This window comes from Hylobates moloch, unplaced genomic scaffold, assembly GCF_009828535.3.
Source record: "Hylobates moloch isolate HMO894 unplaced genomic scaffold, HMol_V3 SCAFFOLD_5, whole genome shotgun sequence".
NCBI classification, from domain to species: Eukaryota; Metazoa; Chordata; class Mammalia; order Primates; family Hylobatidae; genus Hylobates; species Hylobates moloch.
Genome location: NW_026652280.1, coordinates 58,012,896 through 58,030,954, shown reverse-complemented (window position 1 = coordinate 58,030,954; position 18,059 = coordinate 58,012,896). Strand labels below are relative to the sequence as shown.

The following is an 18,059-nucleotide window of genomic DNA, read 5'->3' as shown; positions in this document are numbered from 1 at the left end:
GCTAAGCTCTGTCCATTAAGCACAATTCAGAGAGTCTGCGTGGGTTTTCTCCATTGATTGAGATTTCTTTCTTTAGTAGGTCAAGTCAGACCTTCCATGCTAATGGAAGAAATGTATTCTTTTCTTCTTAGTTTTATGTTTATCAGAATCTAAAAAGCTGTGGTTAAAGGCCTGTTTTTAGAGTCTATCATTTGTAAATGCTGTTCATTTTCTTTTTAAAAAAATTAAAACATTTTTTTCACAGCCACTGGCTATAGAAAAATGCTGTTCATTTTCAAGTGATTCATGTTCAAGATGTTCTAAAAACTGAAATGACAGATAAACAATTATAAAATTATGAAAAAATATCATTTTCTATCTTGGGTATTTGCTGATTTAAAAAACTAGTTTTGGACAATGGCTTCAGGAATCTAAAAGCTTAGTAAAATTCCAGATAATAAAAATTTTGGATTTTCTTAAGCTCACCATCACTAGAACAACCACAAAAAACCCCAAAAACAATTAGTAGAAGTAAGCCTAAATAGAAAAGTTCCAAATAAGCCCCAAAGTAATTGCAAGCAGCACAAATGACAATATCCATATGCTTAAAATAACAGCTGGAGTAGGGGGTTAACAAAATTTCAGTTTCTAGGAGAGCACTCCACAGTAGGTCCATTTGCCCAGCAACAAAACAAAACAAAACAAAATACCACCTGGGGAAAAATAATTTTGAAGGCCACTGCAGCTGGAGAGAGCCATAAGTGATTATTTCTGTAACTGGAGTGATGAAAGTCATGCTACAAGTTCAGCTTCAGAACGCAGCTCCAGGGATGGCTGGGAGTGCGTCAGGAATCAGAAGGTCAATATGGCAGCCGGTGAGTGATGCAATCGACTTCATGGGCTTCGGACAAGCCTTCAGGCTCACAAAATCCACAGTCACAGAGACCCGTAGTTAAGAAAAATATTAAAATTCACCTGAATTAATTATTTCCTTCCTTCCTTCATTCAATCAACCGCATTTAATAAAATATGATAAACATAATCAGACATTTATTTAAAAAGTGTCCATATAGCTAGCTTATAGTCCTCTCAAAGAGACAGACAATAAAATAGCTTCCCTCTCAGAGATTATTTTAGAAAGGGAAAACCTTACCCTCCCATTGAAACCCCTGCTGCCAGGAAAGGAGCAGAAGGGTACAGGCTGTGTACATGGTGAATAACTGTCTCCAAGTCTTCAGTGTTAGCACAACAGTAAGTCCTTGGCGTCTGGAAGTAGTGACAAGTAAAGCACAAAAATTACAATGTGAGGTTAATGATTTGTAAAATGCAGAAATGTAAACAGGAGCAAGAAGTCATACATGTGAGAAAATAACCTTTGTTTGCATGTACTGTAGTATTAATAATTTATCATTTTCCTGTCTTGCAGTGCACCTACATGCCATTTAAAGTCAGCGCGGTTAGAGTTGGCACTAACAAAAAGACCATGAACATGCAAGGAATGCTTGATGCAGATGGCGCAAGACCAATACAAATACCTTAAATTAAACAAAGTACCATACTCAAATGTGTCTCCAACTTAACCAGAGCAGTTTAGGAAAAAAAGCAGAGAACTGTGCTTTCTATTAAACAAAAAACAACCTGTACCCTCAAAGCCAAAATAACTTTTTTTTTTTTTTGGAAAGACAGGGTCTTGCACTGTCACTCAGGCTAGATTGCAGTGGCATGATCACAGCTCATTGCAGCCTCGACCTCCCAGGCTCAAGCAATCCTCTGACCTTAAACTCCCAAGTAGCTGGAACCACAGGTACAGGCCACCACAAACAGAGATTTTTAAAAAAATGTTTTGTAGAGACAGGGGGGTCTTGCTATGTTCCAGTCCAGGTTGGTCTTGAACTCCTGGGTTACAGTGATTCACCTGCTTTGGCCCCCCAAAGTATTGGGATTATAGGCGTGAGCCTGTGCCTGGCCCAAAGTAACTTTTTTGAGATGGAGTTTTGCTCTGTTGCCCAGGCTGGAGTGCAGTGATGTGATCTCGGCTCACTGCAACCTCTGCCTCCTGGGTTCAAGTGATTTTCCTGCCTCACTCCTGAGTAGCTGGGATTACAGACACCCACCACCATGCCCAGCTAATTTTTGCATTTTTAGTAGAGATGGGGTTTCACCATGTGGACCAGGCTGATCTTGAACCCTTGACCTCAAGTGATCCGCCTGCCTCAGCCTCACAAAGTGCTGGGATTACAGGTATGAGCCACCACGTCTGGCCAAAAAAAATTTTTTTGAGACATGGTCCTGCTCTGTTTCTAGGCTGGAGTGCAATGGTATGATCACAGCTCACTGTAGCCTCGACTTCCTTGTTCAAGTGCTCCTCCTGCTTTAGCCTCTTGAGTAGCTGGGACTACAGGCATGCACCACCATGCCTGGGAAATTTTTAATTTTTTTGTAGAGAAACGATCTTGCTATGTTGCCCAGGCTGGTCTCAAATTCCTGAGCTCAAGTAATCCTCCTGCCTTGGCCTCCCAAGCAAAATCATTATTTATTAAAAAACAAACGAGCAACCAAGCGCAGTGGCTCATGCCTGTAATCTCAGCACTTTGGGAGGCCAAGGCAGGTGGATCATGAGCTCAGGAGATGGAGACCATCCTGGCTAAAACAGTGAAACCCTGTCTCTACTAAAAATACAAAAAATTAGCCAGGTGTGGTGGCGGGCGCCTGTAGTCCCAGCTACTCGGGAGGCTGAGGCAGGAGAATGGCGTGAACCCGGGAGGTGGAGCTTGCAGTGAGCTGAGATCACGCCACTGCACTACAGTCTGGGTGACAGAGCGAGACTCCACCTCAAAAAAAAAAAAAAAGCAAAAAAGGCTTTTCAATAGTGCACCCCAAATTCCCAAAATTTAAAATTGTACCTCATTTCTAACTGGGGAACTCTTTTCTCCACCTTGAGTGCTGTCTGCCAATGAAAGAGTATGGTTTCCTAGTCCTGTCTTCACTCTAGATAAAGCAATCTATGGTCTAATTTATTAACTGAATATTTTCTTTTATTTTTAAGTTTATTTTTATTTTATTTTTTTGAGATGGAGTCTTGCTCTGTCACCCAGGCTGGAGTGCAGTGGCACAATCTCAGCTCACTAGTACCCCTCTGCCTCCCAGGTTCAAGCAATTCTCCTGCCTTAGCCTCCTGAGTAGCTGGGACTACAGGTGTGCGCCAGCTAATCTTTTTTTTTTTTTTTTTTGAGACACAGTCTCGCTCTGTTGCCAGGATGGAGTGCAGTGGCGTGATCTTGGCTCATTGCAACCTCTGCCTCGCGGGCTCAAGCGATTCTCCTCCCTCAGCCTCCCGAGTAGCTGGGACTACAGGTACATACCACAATGCCTGGCTAATTTTTGTATTTTTAGTAGAGATGGGGTTTCACCATGTTGGCCATGCTGGTCTCTAACTCCTGACCTCATGATCTGCCCGCCTCGGCCTCCCAAAGTGCTGGGATTACAGGTGTGAGCCACCGCGCCCGGCCTATTTTTTTTGTATTTTTAGTAGAGACAGGGTTTCACCATGTTGGCCAGGCTGGTCTGGGACTCTCGACCTCAAATGATCCACCCGCCCTGGCTTCCCAGAGGGCTGGGATTACAGGCGTGAGCCACTGTGCCCGGTCAAATATTTTCTTTTCTAATAGTATGTATATACAGATAGCCTCAGCTGTACTGCACTGCAGTAGACACTTAAAATGTTAAAATATGTAAAGTTGACCATGCTTCAATATATAATGCATTTAAACAAATGGTTTTCATGTGAACGTCATCAATAAGGGCTCTGTTTATAGCAGAAAAGCATCACAGATGCTTCACTTGAGATCTGGGAGGAGGGGGCAATCCTCTCTGTAGAATATATGTGAGTGTGTGTCAGAATTAAGTATATGTGAGAAAAAATAACCAGAAATTTAATAACAAGGAGAGGAATCTGGTAACATTACTCTAAGAAAACATGGAAACTAGTTATCTACACCACCCAATTTCATTATGTCAATAAACCATGATCATACTAGGAAGGTTTTGTATCACCCACTGTTCAATCACTAATGAGTAGCCTGAGAAAATTACAATTTTTTTTTTTTTTTGAGATGGAGTCTCGCTCTGTCACCCAGGCTGGAGTGCAGTAGCGTGATATCGGCTCACTGTAAGCCCTGCCTCCTGGGTTCATGCCATTCTCCTGCCTCAGCCTCCCGAGTAGCTGGGACTACAGGCGCCCACCACCACGCCCAGTTTTTTTTTTTTTTTTTTTTTTGAGACAGAGTTTCGCTCTTGTTGCCCAGGCTGGAGTGCAATGGCGAGATCTCAGCTCACCGCAACCTCCGCCTCCGAGGTTCAAACAATTCTCCTGCCTCAGCCTCCTGAGTAGCTGAGATTACAGGCATGCGCCACTACACCCGGCTAATTTTATATTTTTAGTAGAGATGGGGTTTCTCCATGTTGAGGCTGGTCTCGAACTCCTGACCTCAGGTGATCCGCCCACCTCAGCCTCCCAAAGTGCTGGGATTTCAGGCGTGAGCCACCGCGCCCGGCCCTAATTTTTTTTTTTTTTTTTGTATTTTTAGTAGAGACAGGGTTTCACCATGTTAGCCAGGATGGTCTCGATCTCCTGACCTCGTGATCTGCCCGCCTCAGCCTCCCAAAGTGCTGGGATTACAGGCGTGAGTCACCGTGCCCAGCCGAAAATTATAATTTTTAACAACTGCCTCAATTAAACTCATCCCTAAAACACAGCCTATTCCCTACTGGCATCTTTTGGAATCTGCAAATATGACTCTCCGAAAGAAAAACGTTAACCTGACAATATTTTCCATGGCTAACATTTATTGGATCATTAAATTTGTGTCCACAAAACCCTGAGGAAGGTCCCAGTGTATCTATTTTATAAATGAGGAAACTGAATTTAGAGAGGTTAAATAACTCCTGTAACATCTTAACAGCTAATAAGTTACTATGCTCAGATACTTAAAAAAAAAAAAATACTTTGTGATTGAATCACGGGGGGGGGGGGGGGGGGCACAAATTCAATGTAAAATCTAAATAGAAAATATCTTCTAGTGGCCAGGGGTGGTGGCTCACGCCTGGAATTCCAGCACTTTGGGAGGCTGAGATGGGTGGATCACCTGAGGTCAGGAGTTCGAGACCAGCCTGACCAACATGGCGAAACCCCATCTCTACTAAAAATACAAAAATTAGCCGGTCATGGTGGCAGGCACCTGTAGTCCCAGCTACTCAGGAGGCTGAGGCAGGAGAATGGCGTGAACTCGGGAGGCAGAGCTTGCAGTGAGCTGAGATCACACCACTGCACTCCACCCTGGGCAACAAAGCAAGAATCTATCTCAAAAAAAAAAAAAAAAAGAAAAAGAAAGAAATAAAATATCTTCTACTATGCTCATTCATAGTGACTTCAGAATTTGTCATGAGAACCTGGGTGATGAAATCATCCTTACTCAGCATTTTTATTGCAAGTGAGTCTATTCACACTGCACAGCTGTAAAATTTCTGAATTATTTATGAATAGTCCCCAACATATATTCTTATTATATAGGCTTTAACTATATGTGTATATGTAAGAATGCATACATATAGACACATACGGAGTTAGGGCATAAGAAAAATGCCCTAAGGAAAATTGCTAGGATCACAGAATCTTTGTGTCAAAAGGACCATAGATGTCACTTGGTTCCTTATTTACACATAAGGAAATTAAGGCCCGGCAAGGTTGAGTGATTTGCCAAAGGTCACAAAGTAGCAGAGCCTGCATTATATGTTTGTAGTAAGAACCTAATTCTTGTAAAGCACCAGGGTTCCATGAGGTATACAGTGAATAAATCATTATCTGGTACCCTCAGATAAAGGGGCTGGTTTTTCCCTAAATGTTTTTCTCCAAACAGATTGCATTAAGATCAACACTGATAATATTGCCAATGAAGGAGTGTGGATTTCTGGCACTGCCTTCATTCTAGATAAAGCACTATACAATCTGATATATTTTCTTTTATAATAGTATAGCCGTATAGCCCTAGCTGTGCTACACTGCACTAGACACTTAAAATGTTAAAATATGTAACGCTAGGCAGGTGTAGTGGCATATGCCTGTAGCCCCAGCTACTCGGGAGGCTGAGGGTGGGCCAATCGCTTGAGCCCAGCAGTTTGAGAGCACCCTGGGCAACACAGCAAGACCCCCATCTCTAAAAACAAAACAAAAAAAACAAAAAAAAAACCACACCCAAAATTAGCCAGGTGTGGTGGAGGATCACCTGAGACTGGGAGGTAGAGGCTGCAGTGAGCTGTGATCATGACACTGCACTCCAGCCTTGGTGACAGACTGAGACTCTATCTCAAAATGGATAAACTATATAAAGCTCCTTATGCCTCAATACATAATGATCCAGTGGTATAGATCGACAGTTTCCAGAACTCTGAAACTCAGCAAATCTAGAACCTTTCCATCATAGTCGGCCTCCTGCTAGCTCCTCCCCTGGCGGCTCTGCTAGCTTTCCATTTCCTACCCAGTCTCTCACTTTTCCCCCAACCCCAAATGCAGGTAGGTAATTATTCCCAAAAGTTTTGTCTTAGGCTTATATCTGCTTATTTTCTGGTCAATACCCAGTTCCTGAAGCTCTTATCTACTCCCGTATCTTCATCAACCACCTCTCCCCAGTGACTGAACCTAAACCTCCACTGTCACTTTCATCCTCAGCTCCAGATCCAAATTTCCAAGTTCCAGCAGGCAGCTGCCCTGTAATGTTCTACCAGTACTTCAGACTCAAAATGCACAAAGATTAACCCATTTTCCTCTTCATGAAAACTCCCAACGCTTCTCCTAACTTCCCATTTCCCTATAAATGGCACTTATATTTTCCTAGTTAAAATTGTGGGCGACATGGCGTTCTCCCTTTCCCTTAACTGCATAGCTGATAAACTGCCCAATCCTGTAGCTTCTTCCTCCTCAGTCAAAGGAAAGTCCTCTCCTCTTGAGTACAGGGCTGGTAAGTTGGATTCTCTCAAAAGGGCCCCTGAAGCAAGGATGTGAGTGCCAGCAGTTCATACGGAAGGCGACACCAGGAAGCACCCGAGGGAGAGTGGCAGAGTCAGTCAGGAAAGGCAGGAAGTCAATAAGAAAATGGTATCAGGCAGTTTATGGCTGTGGGCAACTGGGACTCAAGCTCCTTGGGATAGTCTGGGAGACTGTTAAACAAGGCATACAATGATCTCCACTGAGTGGCAAATGAGCTATTTATCCACCAATTCCCTTTCAGCCACTGGTTGAAGGCTATCCTGGAGGATGTTAACGCCCCGGTACTTCTGGTCTGCCCTAAGTGCAGTTCCAGCAGGCTCCAATGGCTAGAGAAGGCCCCCAGTCACAGAGATGCAGGAAGCCCTCAAAAAGGCATACATGGGAATGGCAAGTGCCAAGGGGGTAAGGATGTAGCACCAGCTGTCTTTGCTACAAGGCCTTTTTGCCTCTCACCTGGACTGCCACAAAACTTAACTGGTTAACTCCCAGTTTTTCTTGATAATCATTCATAATCCTACATTTAATGCACTATCAGATTAATCTTCCTAATGAACACTCCAGCTGTAATCATGACAGTCTTTCTGCTTAAAATTTCTCATTAGCTTTCCACTGGCTACTGAATTAAGCCTCTGCCAAGCATTCAAGACTTTCCACAATATGACGCCGAGCAATCCTTCCAGCTCTGTATTTTATTATTTCTCCAAATGTACAGATGCAGACCAATGGGATACTGTTCTCTTGCCTGCTAGGCCCCTTAATATCCTTGCCACCTGTGACCTTCACCTGCCTGGTGTCCTTCTCTGTCAACCTTGCCTGTTGAAATTGTGCATGGAATAAATGTCACAAGAATGCTGGGCATGGTAGCTCATACCTGTAATCCCAGCACTTTGGGAGGCTGAGGAGGGCAGATGACTTGAGGTCAGGAGTTCGAGACCAATCTGGCCAACATGGTGAAACCCCCTATCTACCAAAAAATACAAGTTAGCCAGGTGTGGTGGCACATACCTGTCATCCCAACTACTTGGGAGGTTGAGGTGGGAGGATTGCCTGAACTCGGGAAGCAGAGGTTGCAGTGAGCCAAGATCGTGCCACTGTACTCCAGCCTGGGTGACACAGTGAGACCCTGTCTCAAAAAAATAAACGTCACAACAGGTGAGACTTGGCCCCTGTCCCTTAGGACCTCACAGCTGTTCTCAATCCTGCTAATTGCCCTGTCCAGCCTGCTCCATGCCCTATCCCATGTGAGTCTCTATCACTGTCTTTTCACCTTTAGCTCTGTTAATAAACCCTTGTCAAACTGAACTGACACACAAGACTAAAAGGGAGGAGACCTGATTAATTAATAAGTTCTGATATGCACAACTATGCAGTTCTATCACACAGCCTCTTGCTACTTGATGGGTTCCAACAGGAAACATCATCTGCCTTCTTTCTTCACAGGAGCTGACGTTAGAAATAAGCACAGCCTACAGAACTTGGGACCCATTAAAGATTCACCCAGAATACACAGCAAAGACATTTATGGGTCAGTACACTGAATTGGTAGGCTTTGCAGAAACTGTCTCCAGGCCTGAAGATACTACTAGAAGCCTTTCAGACAAAAAACTCTGGTTAAAGTCTGTTACTCAGGCTAGTAATGCAACTGGCAGCTATCCTTCTGGTAGATGAAATCACATCTAATCAGAAGAGAGATGAAGGAAGACCTGGGAGGATTCCGCTGGCTGGTGAAACTCCTTCTGGGTGGGATGAGGATGGGAAAAATGTAAAAAAAATCCAAAAGATATATCACTTCCAGCAGATATTTGGACATAAACATTCAATAAATTAGAATAATTTGATAATAATTACAAACCAAGGTTGTTTAAATTATCCAACTGTGACTATGATCAGAGAGCAATGACAGTACTTATTTATTATCATTATTATTTTTTATAGAAATGAGGTCTCACTATGTTGCTCAGGCTGGTCTCAAACTCCTGGGCTCAAGCAATCCTCCTGCCTCAGCCTCCCAAAGTATTGAGATTACAGGCGTGAGCCACCATGCCTGGCTAACAACAGTAATTTAATGGCTGAAAGAGGTTAGTTTTAAAAAATCCATTGAAGAGAATGAAATATCATTAATTACTATTATTCATATATAATAGAAAAACAATAAAGCATATATTTTATATTTACCTATGGACTACATCTAATTTATCCTTCTTAATCAACTAAGGGCTTCTTAAAAGCTGACAAACTGATTTCTCCTAACCTGACAGTTTTCTGGTACCAGATTTAGAAAATCTGTTTTAGAATTTAAAATTCTCTTCATTAAAAAAACAATTTTTGACCTAGACTCAAATTTTAAAACTCCCTCTGTTAATCAGGTAGCCAGACTCTCCCTAGCTATTTTTGGAGGAGATTAATTTGCTAATCTGCAGTGGAAGCCATAACTCAGAATCCTTCTCTCTCAGGGCTGGGGTTACCGCACTTCCAATGCTGAACTAAGCTATCTAGAATTTTAGTTTTCTGTCCAGCAAAGTGAAAACTGAAAAAGACACATGAATGCCTCATAAAAAATCATTTATGTTTCATATTTACTTAACTGTAATGTTTGATGATCATCAGGATCTTAGAATATTTCACTGAGTATTCCTCTCTCAAGTACTTAATGATTTGCACTCAAATATTTGATAAGATGCATTTAAACGAACTCTGTGATTCCTGTGTGGATATGGGCCTCCCCAAAAGGAACAATGCTTTCAAAATAGGACTAATTATGCTCTTTAATTGATCTCTACAGTGTGATGTGGTTTTCATTCCACCCATCCCCTGTCCAGTACCTAGTAAACTGCCTAAGTTGTCCCTAGGAAAATTGATTTTATTTTTGGAAAATGAGTTAATTAAATAAGGAGTCACAGAGAAGAAAAATTATTTGCACATAAATAAAACCAGCAGTTTAATGAACAATCATTTCACCCAGTCATTGATAGACATATTAAATGACCAACTGTCTAAGTTTGCCTGGGAGTTTGCTAATTTTAAAAAACAACTAACCATAAAACAAAGGGCCCCAGGAAATATCCTGGCCAGCTTTGAGGCTGACCTCTGTGTCACATTCCTGCCAACGCTCCAGATGGCTGCCGTACATGCTCATGATGTCAGGTTATACAAGCTACACCAATAAATGAGCAGTTTTGTTAGTGGCTCAGAGCAGGTCAGCCAGGAGTTATTTTCAGTCCAGGCTCCTAAGAGGCAAATCTCATGCCTCACCTGGGTCATGGAGGCTATCACATGCAGGACTACTCATCACCTCCCAGGGATTTTCAGCCCTGTTTGTACATTAGACTTACCAAGGAGTGTTTATTTAAAATAAATTACAGATACCTGGACTCCACCCTAGACCAAATGAATCAGAATCTCTGGAGGATGGGGTTCAGGGATCAATATTTTTTGAGATGGAGTTTCGCTCTTGTTGCCCAGGCTGGAGTGCAGTGGCACGATCTCAGCTCACCGCAACCTCCGCCTCCCAGGTTCAAGCGATTCTCCTGCCTTAGCCTCCAAGTAGCTGGGATTACAGGCATGCGCCACCACACGCCTGTAATCCCAGCTACTCGGAGCCCAAGGCAAGAGGTTAAGGCTAAGGCACACACCACCACACCAAACTTTTTTTTTTTTTTGAGCTAGGTTCTTGCTCTGTTGCCCAGGCTGCAGTGCAGTGGCATGATCATGGCTTGCTGCAGCCTCGACCTCCTGGGCTCAAGCCATCCTCCTGTCTCAACCTCCTGAGTAGCTGGGACTACAGTACAGGCATGTGCCACCATGCCCATATCCAGCTAATTTTTAAATTTTTTTGTAGAGACAAGGTCTCATTATGTTGCCCACGCCGGTCTCCAACTCCTGGGCTCAAGTGATCTTCCTGGCTTGGCCTCCTGAAGTGCTGGGATTACAGGTGTGAACCACCATGCCTGGTCACAATCTTCTATGTTTAAAATTTTTGTTATTGGACTTCACCTGTCAATGTTGGGAGAAAATTCTCAAGGATTAAATGTGTTCACACCTATACCTGGCTGAACCAGCCTTCCTGGGTTGTTATATAGATGAAGGTAAGGGGAGCAGGGACAGGTTATTTTTGAAGCACTCAGGAAAGGGCCGACTTGGGTGGAACAATATGTCCAGTAGGGAGGTACTGCATGTGAGAAAGACACTGCCTGAAGGCAGAAGTTTGAAACTGAATTGTGCCTTGGCCGGCCCTGACCTCTACACCCCTCCTCCCTCTGGCTATCAGGGAGGTCCCTTAATCCTTTCTAAATGCTTTCTTCAGAAAATGGCCCACAGTGGGGTGGGCTGGAGGAGCTGGGGGGATGGGGTGGGGGAAGAGCTCTAAGTCCCTCCTACACTACTAGCTTCCATGGAAAAGCTAAGGTGGAAAAGCTAGTAGGAAACAAGAACAGATTTCTCTAAGTCTGAGTCCTTAACCTCAAAGAATCTGAGGTTGGAGGGACAATCCTCTCTCTGAAAACTCTCCTTCCATCTATCCCCAGATTTTCAGGCTGACTTGACTGGAAGCCAGTACTGAAAGGTCAAGACACCAGGCTGCACAGCCTGAGTTCCTGCCATGAGACCACTAATCAGCTTTATGACTTCTGATTGTTACCCCACTTCTCTAGAGGTGTCCTCATCTGTGGAATGAGGTGGGCTTTTTTTTTTTTTTTTTTTTGAGACTGAGTCTCGCTCTGTTGCCCAGGCTAGAGTGCAGTGGCATGATCTCGGCTTACTGCAACCTCTGCCTCCTGGGTTCAAGGGATTCTCCTGCCTCAGCCTCCCAAGTAGCTGGGACTACAGGCGCCTGTCGACACGCCCAGCTAATTTTTGTGTTTTTAGTAAAGACAAGGTTTCACTGTGTTAGCCAGAATGGTCTCGATCTCCTGACCTTGTGATCCACCCACCTTGGCCTCCCAAAGTGCTGGGGTTACAGATGTGAGTCACCGCACCTGGCCTGAGGTGGTTTTGTTTTGTTTTGTTTTTGAGGATTTGTGGACCTCTGAAGTAGAGCCATTCAAAATGCCAGTTCAGGATGAGATAAGGTGCTGGCATCAGAATGTAAATCAGCAAGCTGCTTCTCTCATTAAGGAAATACTGCAATGAGGGAAAAAAAGTCAGCTTATCTAAACAATGTACAGAACTGAAATTGGTTTATGTGCTTTTAAAGTATATTAACCATTATTTAAAAAAAATTATTTATGGGCTGTGGACCTGGTAGCTCATGCCTGTAATCCCAGAACTTTGGGAAGCCAAGGTGGGCAGATCACTTCAGCCAAATTTCAGTTAGACAGGAGGCATAAGTTCAAGGGATCTATTGTACAACATGGTGACTATCATTCATGACAATGTATTATATACTTGAAAGTCTTCCCATGGTGGAGGGAGAAAGCTCTGATGTCTCTTCCTCTTCTTCTACAGGCACTAATTCCATCATAGGGACCCTGTCTTCATGATCTCGCCTAAATCTAACTACCTCCAAAGGCCGTGCCTCCAAGTACCATCACCTTGACGGGTTAAGGCTTCAACATATGAATGTTGGGGCGGGGAACATGGACACTGGGTCTACAACAATATTTTATAGCCATCATGATGTGTAGAAAGTGCTGACCTGGGAGTCAAAACCAGCTCTGAACTCATCCACCAAACTTAGATAAATCATTTACTCATTTAAATGTTCTCAGGTAATGATTAGCTTGATTTAGCCATTTCACAATGTATACATATTTCAAAACATCATGTTGTATACCATAAATACATAAATTTTTGTCCATTTTTAAAACTAATTAACTTTTTTTTTAAGGCAGAGTCTTGCTCTGTAGCCCAGGATGGAGTGCAGTGGTGCGATCTTGGCTCACTGCAACCTCTGCCTCCTGGGTTCAAGTGATTCTCCTGTTTCAGCTTCCCAAGTAATTGGGATTATAGGCATGCGCCACCACACCCAGCTAATTTTTATATTTTTAGTAGAGACGGGGTTTCACCATGTTGGCCAGGCTGGTCTCAAACTCCTGGCCTCAAGTGATCCACCCACCTTGGCCTACCAAAGTGCTGGGATTACAGGCATAAGCCAACGCATCCGGCCCTAAGTTGGCTGACATTCTATCTCAGCTCCTCATCTTGTCTGGGACTAGAGTCAGGTACCCTGAGGAATAGAGTTGATCCACAGGCCACATTTTGGGCAGTGCTGCTTTAAATTATTTTCCAGCTTCTGCTTGACCTTCTTGGCCCTCCCTTACCTGCTGAGCCAGCCCTAACTTGAACTAGAAAGCACCTAAAGGAGGATTTTCTTTTTAAAAGCTTTATGAGATGTAATTTCCATACCATAATTCACGTACAAGTCAATGGTTCTTTTTTTTTTTTTTTTTTTTTGAGACGGAGTCTTGCTGTGTCGTCCAGGCTGGAGTGCAGTGGCACAATCTCTGCTCACTGCAAGCTCCGCCTCCCGGGTTCACGCCATTCTCCTGCCTCAGCCTCTCCGAGTAGCTGGGACTACAGGCGCCCGCCACCACGCCCGGCTAATTTTTTTGTATTTTTAGTAGAGACAGGGTTTCACCGTGGTCTTGATCTCCTGACCTCGTGATCCGCCCGCCTCGGCCTCCCAAAGTGCTGGGATTACAAGCGTGAGCCACCGCGCCCGGCCTAATGGTTCTTAATATATTCAGAGTTGTGCCATCATAATTTAAGAATATTTTTATCACACCAAAAAGAAACCTCCTACTATTAGCAATCATCCTCCACCTCAAGCCTTAGGTGACCATTAATCTACTTTCTGTGTCTATAGATTTGCCTATTTTGAATATTTCATATAAATGGACTCATACAATATGTGGCCTGTTGAGATGAGCTTCTTCACTTAGCATAATGCTTTCAAAGTGCCCATGCATTCAAGACTTCATTCCTTTTTTTTTTTTGAGACAGAGTCTCGCTCTGTTGCCCAGGCTGGAGTGCAGTGGCATGATCTTGGCTCACTGCAAGCTCCGCCTCCTGGGTTCACGTCATTCTCCTGCCTCAGCCTCCCAAGTAGCTGGGACTACAGGCGCCCGCCACCACGCCTGGCAAATTTTTTTTTTTTTTGTATTTTTAGTAGAGATGGAGTTTCACCGTGTTAGCCAGGATGGTCTGGATCTCTTGACCTCGTGACCCACCCGCCTGGGCTTCCCAAAGTGCTGGAATTACAGGCATGAGCCACTGCGCCCAGCCGACTTCATTCCTTTTTAATGTGGAATAGTATTCCAGGATATGGAGCTATCACATTTTGTTTATCCATTCATCTGTTGATGAATATCTGGGTTGTTTCTACCTTTTGGCTATTACGAATAATGCTGCTGTAAATATTTATGTACAGGTTTTTTTACTTTTTTGTTTTTAGTTCTTATATTTATTTATTTACTTTTTGAGATGAAGTCTTGCTCTGTCGCCAGGCTGGAGTGCAGTGGCGTGATCTCAGCTCACTGCAACCTCCACCTCCCAGGTTCAAGTGATTCCCCTGCCTCAGCCTCCTGAGTAGCTGGGACTACAGGCACGCACCACCACACCCGGCTAATTTTTTTGTATTTTAGTAGAGACAGGGTTTCACCATATTAGCCAGCATGGTCTCGATCTCCTGACCTTGTGATTCACCCGCCTCAGCCTCCCAAAGTGCTGGGATTACAGGTGTGAGCCACCGTGCCCAACCTATTTTTATTTTTTTAGAGACAGGGTCTCTGTTGCCTAAGCTGGAGTGCAATGGCACAAACACAGCTCACTGCAGCCTCAAACTCCTGGGGCTCAAGCAATCCTCCTGCACCTAGCCTCCCAAGTAGCTGGTATAACAGGCACATGCCACCACACTTGGCTATTTTTTGTTTTTGTAGAGACAAGGTCTTACTATGTTGCCTAGACTGGTCTTGAACTCCTGGACTCAAGTGATCCTCCTGCCTCGGCCTCCCAAAGTGCTGGGATTACAGGTATGAGCCACTGTGCCTGGCCCATGTATAAGTTTTTGTGAGAACATATATTTTCATTTCAGGAATTTCTGGGTCACATGGTAAATCTATTTTAACTTTTGGAGGAACTGCCAGACTATTTTCCAAAGAAGCTAGGATGCTTTTCTTACTGGGTTAGGAACACAGAAGTCTGCATGATCCTATAACTAAAAATAGGGAACCCAAGATCCTATAACTTTATACAGGATCTATAATTTTATTATAGATCCTATAACTAAGAATAGCTGTCTGTGTCTACAGATTTGCCTATTTTGAATATTAGTTACAGGATCTATAACTAAATTTGTAGCTTTTAGTTATAGATCCTATAACTAAAGATAGCTTTCAACAAATTTTGGCTAAGTTATTTGTAAATTACCATTCCTAAACTAAGTTTACAAAGTAATCAACAATGTTAGAGACTTTGTGGGTAACTTGGATTCCTATCCTTGAAAACCAATCTGCAGGGCAGAAGAAAAAGTCCTGTCTATTCCAAGGCTCCTAGAACCCTACAGGAATATCTGAGGTTTGCTCTACTGAGACTAGGACTGTCTGTCTCCTGCAGGAAACAGACCCAAGGAGAAAAGGTGTATAAGATGCTCATTTCCTAATAAGAAAGGCCTTTGGCTTTCCCTCAATCCTACAATAACTAATTGGAAATGAGGACAGAATGGCAGTGGAAAATTTCTACTTCCTTATTCTCCTTTGTAGGAGCCATAGTAATCTCTATAAATTCTAAGTATATCTCTAACATTTCCACTCCTAGGAGAACTGCTTACCCTAAATTTCATTTCACCTTTGCTAGTTCTTGTGAGCTAATTTCTGTTAGAGACAGTTCCTTCCTGTTTGATCTCTGCTGATTCATCTTTTGTTCTTTTTTATGCCTACCCTAAAGTCTCGCTTACTCTGGGTCTGAGCTACATTAGATTCTTTCTGGAACAAGGTGAGGTATAAATAAACATCAGAGTTCCTCTAGTATGAAACAGTAATTGTTCTTAGCTTGAAGACAGAAAGAAGCAGGATTATCAAGGGATCTAAATATCAACGTTAGCTCTAATAATCAATATTAGCATCTCATTTTTTGATCCAACTCAAAAAAGAGTAATAAGGATGTAGAATGACCAAAGGTAATTATATCCATTTAGAACAAGTACTTTAAAAAAGAAATTCAAGGAAGTAAACTAATTAATTAAATGTATACTTCTTATACCCTAATGATCTAACGAGTTAATACAGTAGCAGTTATGCCTTGGGTTATAAAAAACTTTTTTTAATTTTAATTTTAATTAATTAAATTTTTTTGAGATGGAGTATTGCTCTGTCGCCCAGGCTGGAGTGCAGTGGCACGATCTGGGCTCACTGCAACCTTTGCCTCCTGGATTCAAATGATTTTCCTGCCTCAGCCTCCCGAGTAGCTGGGATTACAGGCATGTGCCACCATGCCTGGCTATTTTCTATTTTTGGTAGAGACGGAATTTCGCCATGTTGGCCAGACTGGTCTCAAACTCCTGACCTCATGATCTGCGCACCTCAGCCTCCCAAAGTGCTGGAATTACAGGCGTGAGCCACCGCGCCTGGCCTATTTTTATATTTTATTATTTTTTAATTTAATAGAAATGGGGTTTTGCCATGTTGGCCAGGCTGGTCTTGAACTCCTGGGCTCAAGTGATCTGCCTGCCTCAGCCTCCCAAAGTGCTGGGATTACAGGCATGAGCCACTGTGCCTGGCCCTAAAAAGCTTTATCTTACAAGATATTTCAAGTTTATTATTTCTTTTTGTTTGTTTGTTTTTGAGATGGAGTCTTGCTCTGTCACCCAGGCTGGAGTGCAGTGATGCCATCTTGGCTCACTGCAACCTCCACCTCCTGGGTTCAAATGATTCTCCTGTCTCAGCCTCCTAAGTAGCTGGGACTACAGGTATGTGTCACTACACCCGGCTAATTTTTTTGTATTTTTAGTAGAGACAGGGTTTCACCATATTGGCCAGGCTGATCTCGAACTCCTGGCCTCAAGTGATCCGCCCGCTTCAGCCTCCCAAAGTGTTGGGATTACAGGTGTGAGCCACTGTGCCCGGTCTCATGTTTATTATTTCATGTGAACTTGAAACATCCTTGTGAGGTGGCAAGTACACATTATTATCATATTTCAGTTAAGAAAAAGAGAAACAGAAAGGTTATTTGACTTGCATTTTATCACTTATAGCTGGTTAGTGGTGACAACAGAACTTGAACTTGGGGCTTATACTGAGTCTGAGGTACTTTCTGCTACATAAACCCAAGCTGCCTGCCAGACTGTAACTCTAACAGCTTAGTGTGTTATTAGCTATTTTGAGACACATATTTGCTGGGGGGTACTAGTTAATCAAAATTTAACTGACACACTGCGTAAGACTCCAGAGACCCAGCTACTCTTATCTTACTTAGAACTCAGTGAATTTTTCTTGGAGGTTTTTCAAAAATACAATTAAAGCTTATGGGCTGAAAATCACTGGGTTGCTGTACTATTTCAAAGCAAATTTCTAATTAACTTTAAATGCTAAGGAGAGAATGTTTTTAAAGCATCCTTCTCCTCTTTTTCTCTCCTCCTTCCTATTTGTTGTTTCTTTTTTAAATGTGTGTGTGTATATACATACATACACACACACACACACACACACACACACATATATATTTGAGACAGGGTTTCAATATGTTGCCCAGGCTGGTCTTCAACTTCTGGGCTCAAGTGATCCTCCTACCTGGGCCTCCCAAAGTGTTGGGATTGTAGGTGTGAACCACCACTCCCAGCCTGCTGTTTCTTAAGCTTCTAACCATCAATCTCCCCTTTTACTCTACATGTGCCCTAACTAATCTCAACTACTCCTGAGCTTCAACTTCTATCTGCACACTGATAATCTCAGTCTGTCTCTCTCTTGCTTGCCTATTTCTCCTGAAGGCCAGTCCAGTACATCCAAAAACTTACTAAAGATTTCCACCAGGATGATCTAAAAGCACCCTAAACATCTAAAATGGAATCTGTTATCTTTGTTACATCATAATCTCACAAATTCTTCTA

General features: G+C 42.9%; 1 protein-coding gene across 4 annotated transcripts in view; it reads right to left on the bottom strand.

The window, feature by feature from the left end:
* ABHD3 (abhydrolase domain containing 3, phospholipase) overlaps positions 1 to 18,059 on the bottom strand; it is an 84,488-nt gene that overhangs the window by 43,106 nt on the left and 23,323 nt on the right. For 2 of the 4 annotated variants that reach the window (XM_032152661.2, XM_058438565.1), the window contains exon 5: positions 1,133 to 1,245. The exons of 1 other annotated variant lie outside the window; for it this stretch is intronic. In XM_032152661.2, coding sequence (XP_032008552.1) covers positions 1,133 to 1,245 — 113 coding nt within the window. Of the gene's footprint in view, positions 1 to 692; positions 1,246 to 18,059 lie in introns of those variants that run through there. One more of the 4 variants, XM_032152663.2, reaches the window with a different exon arrangement.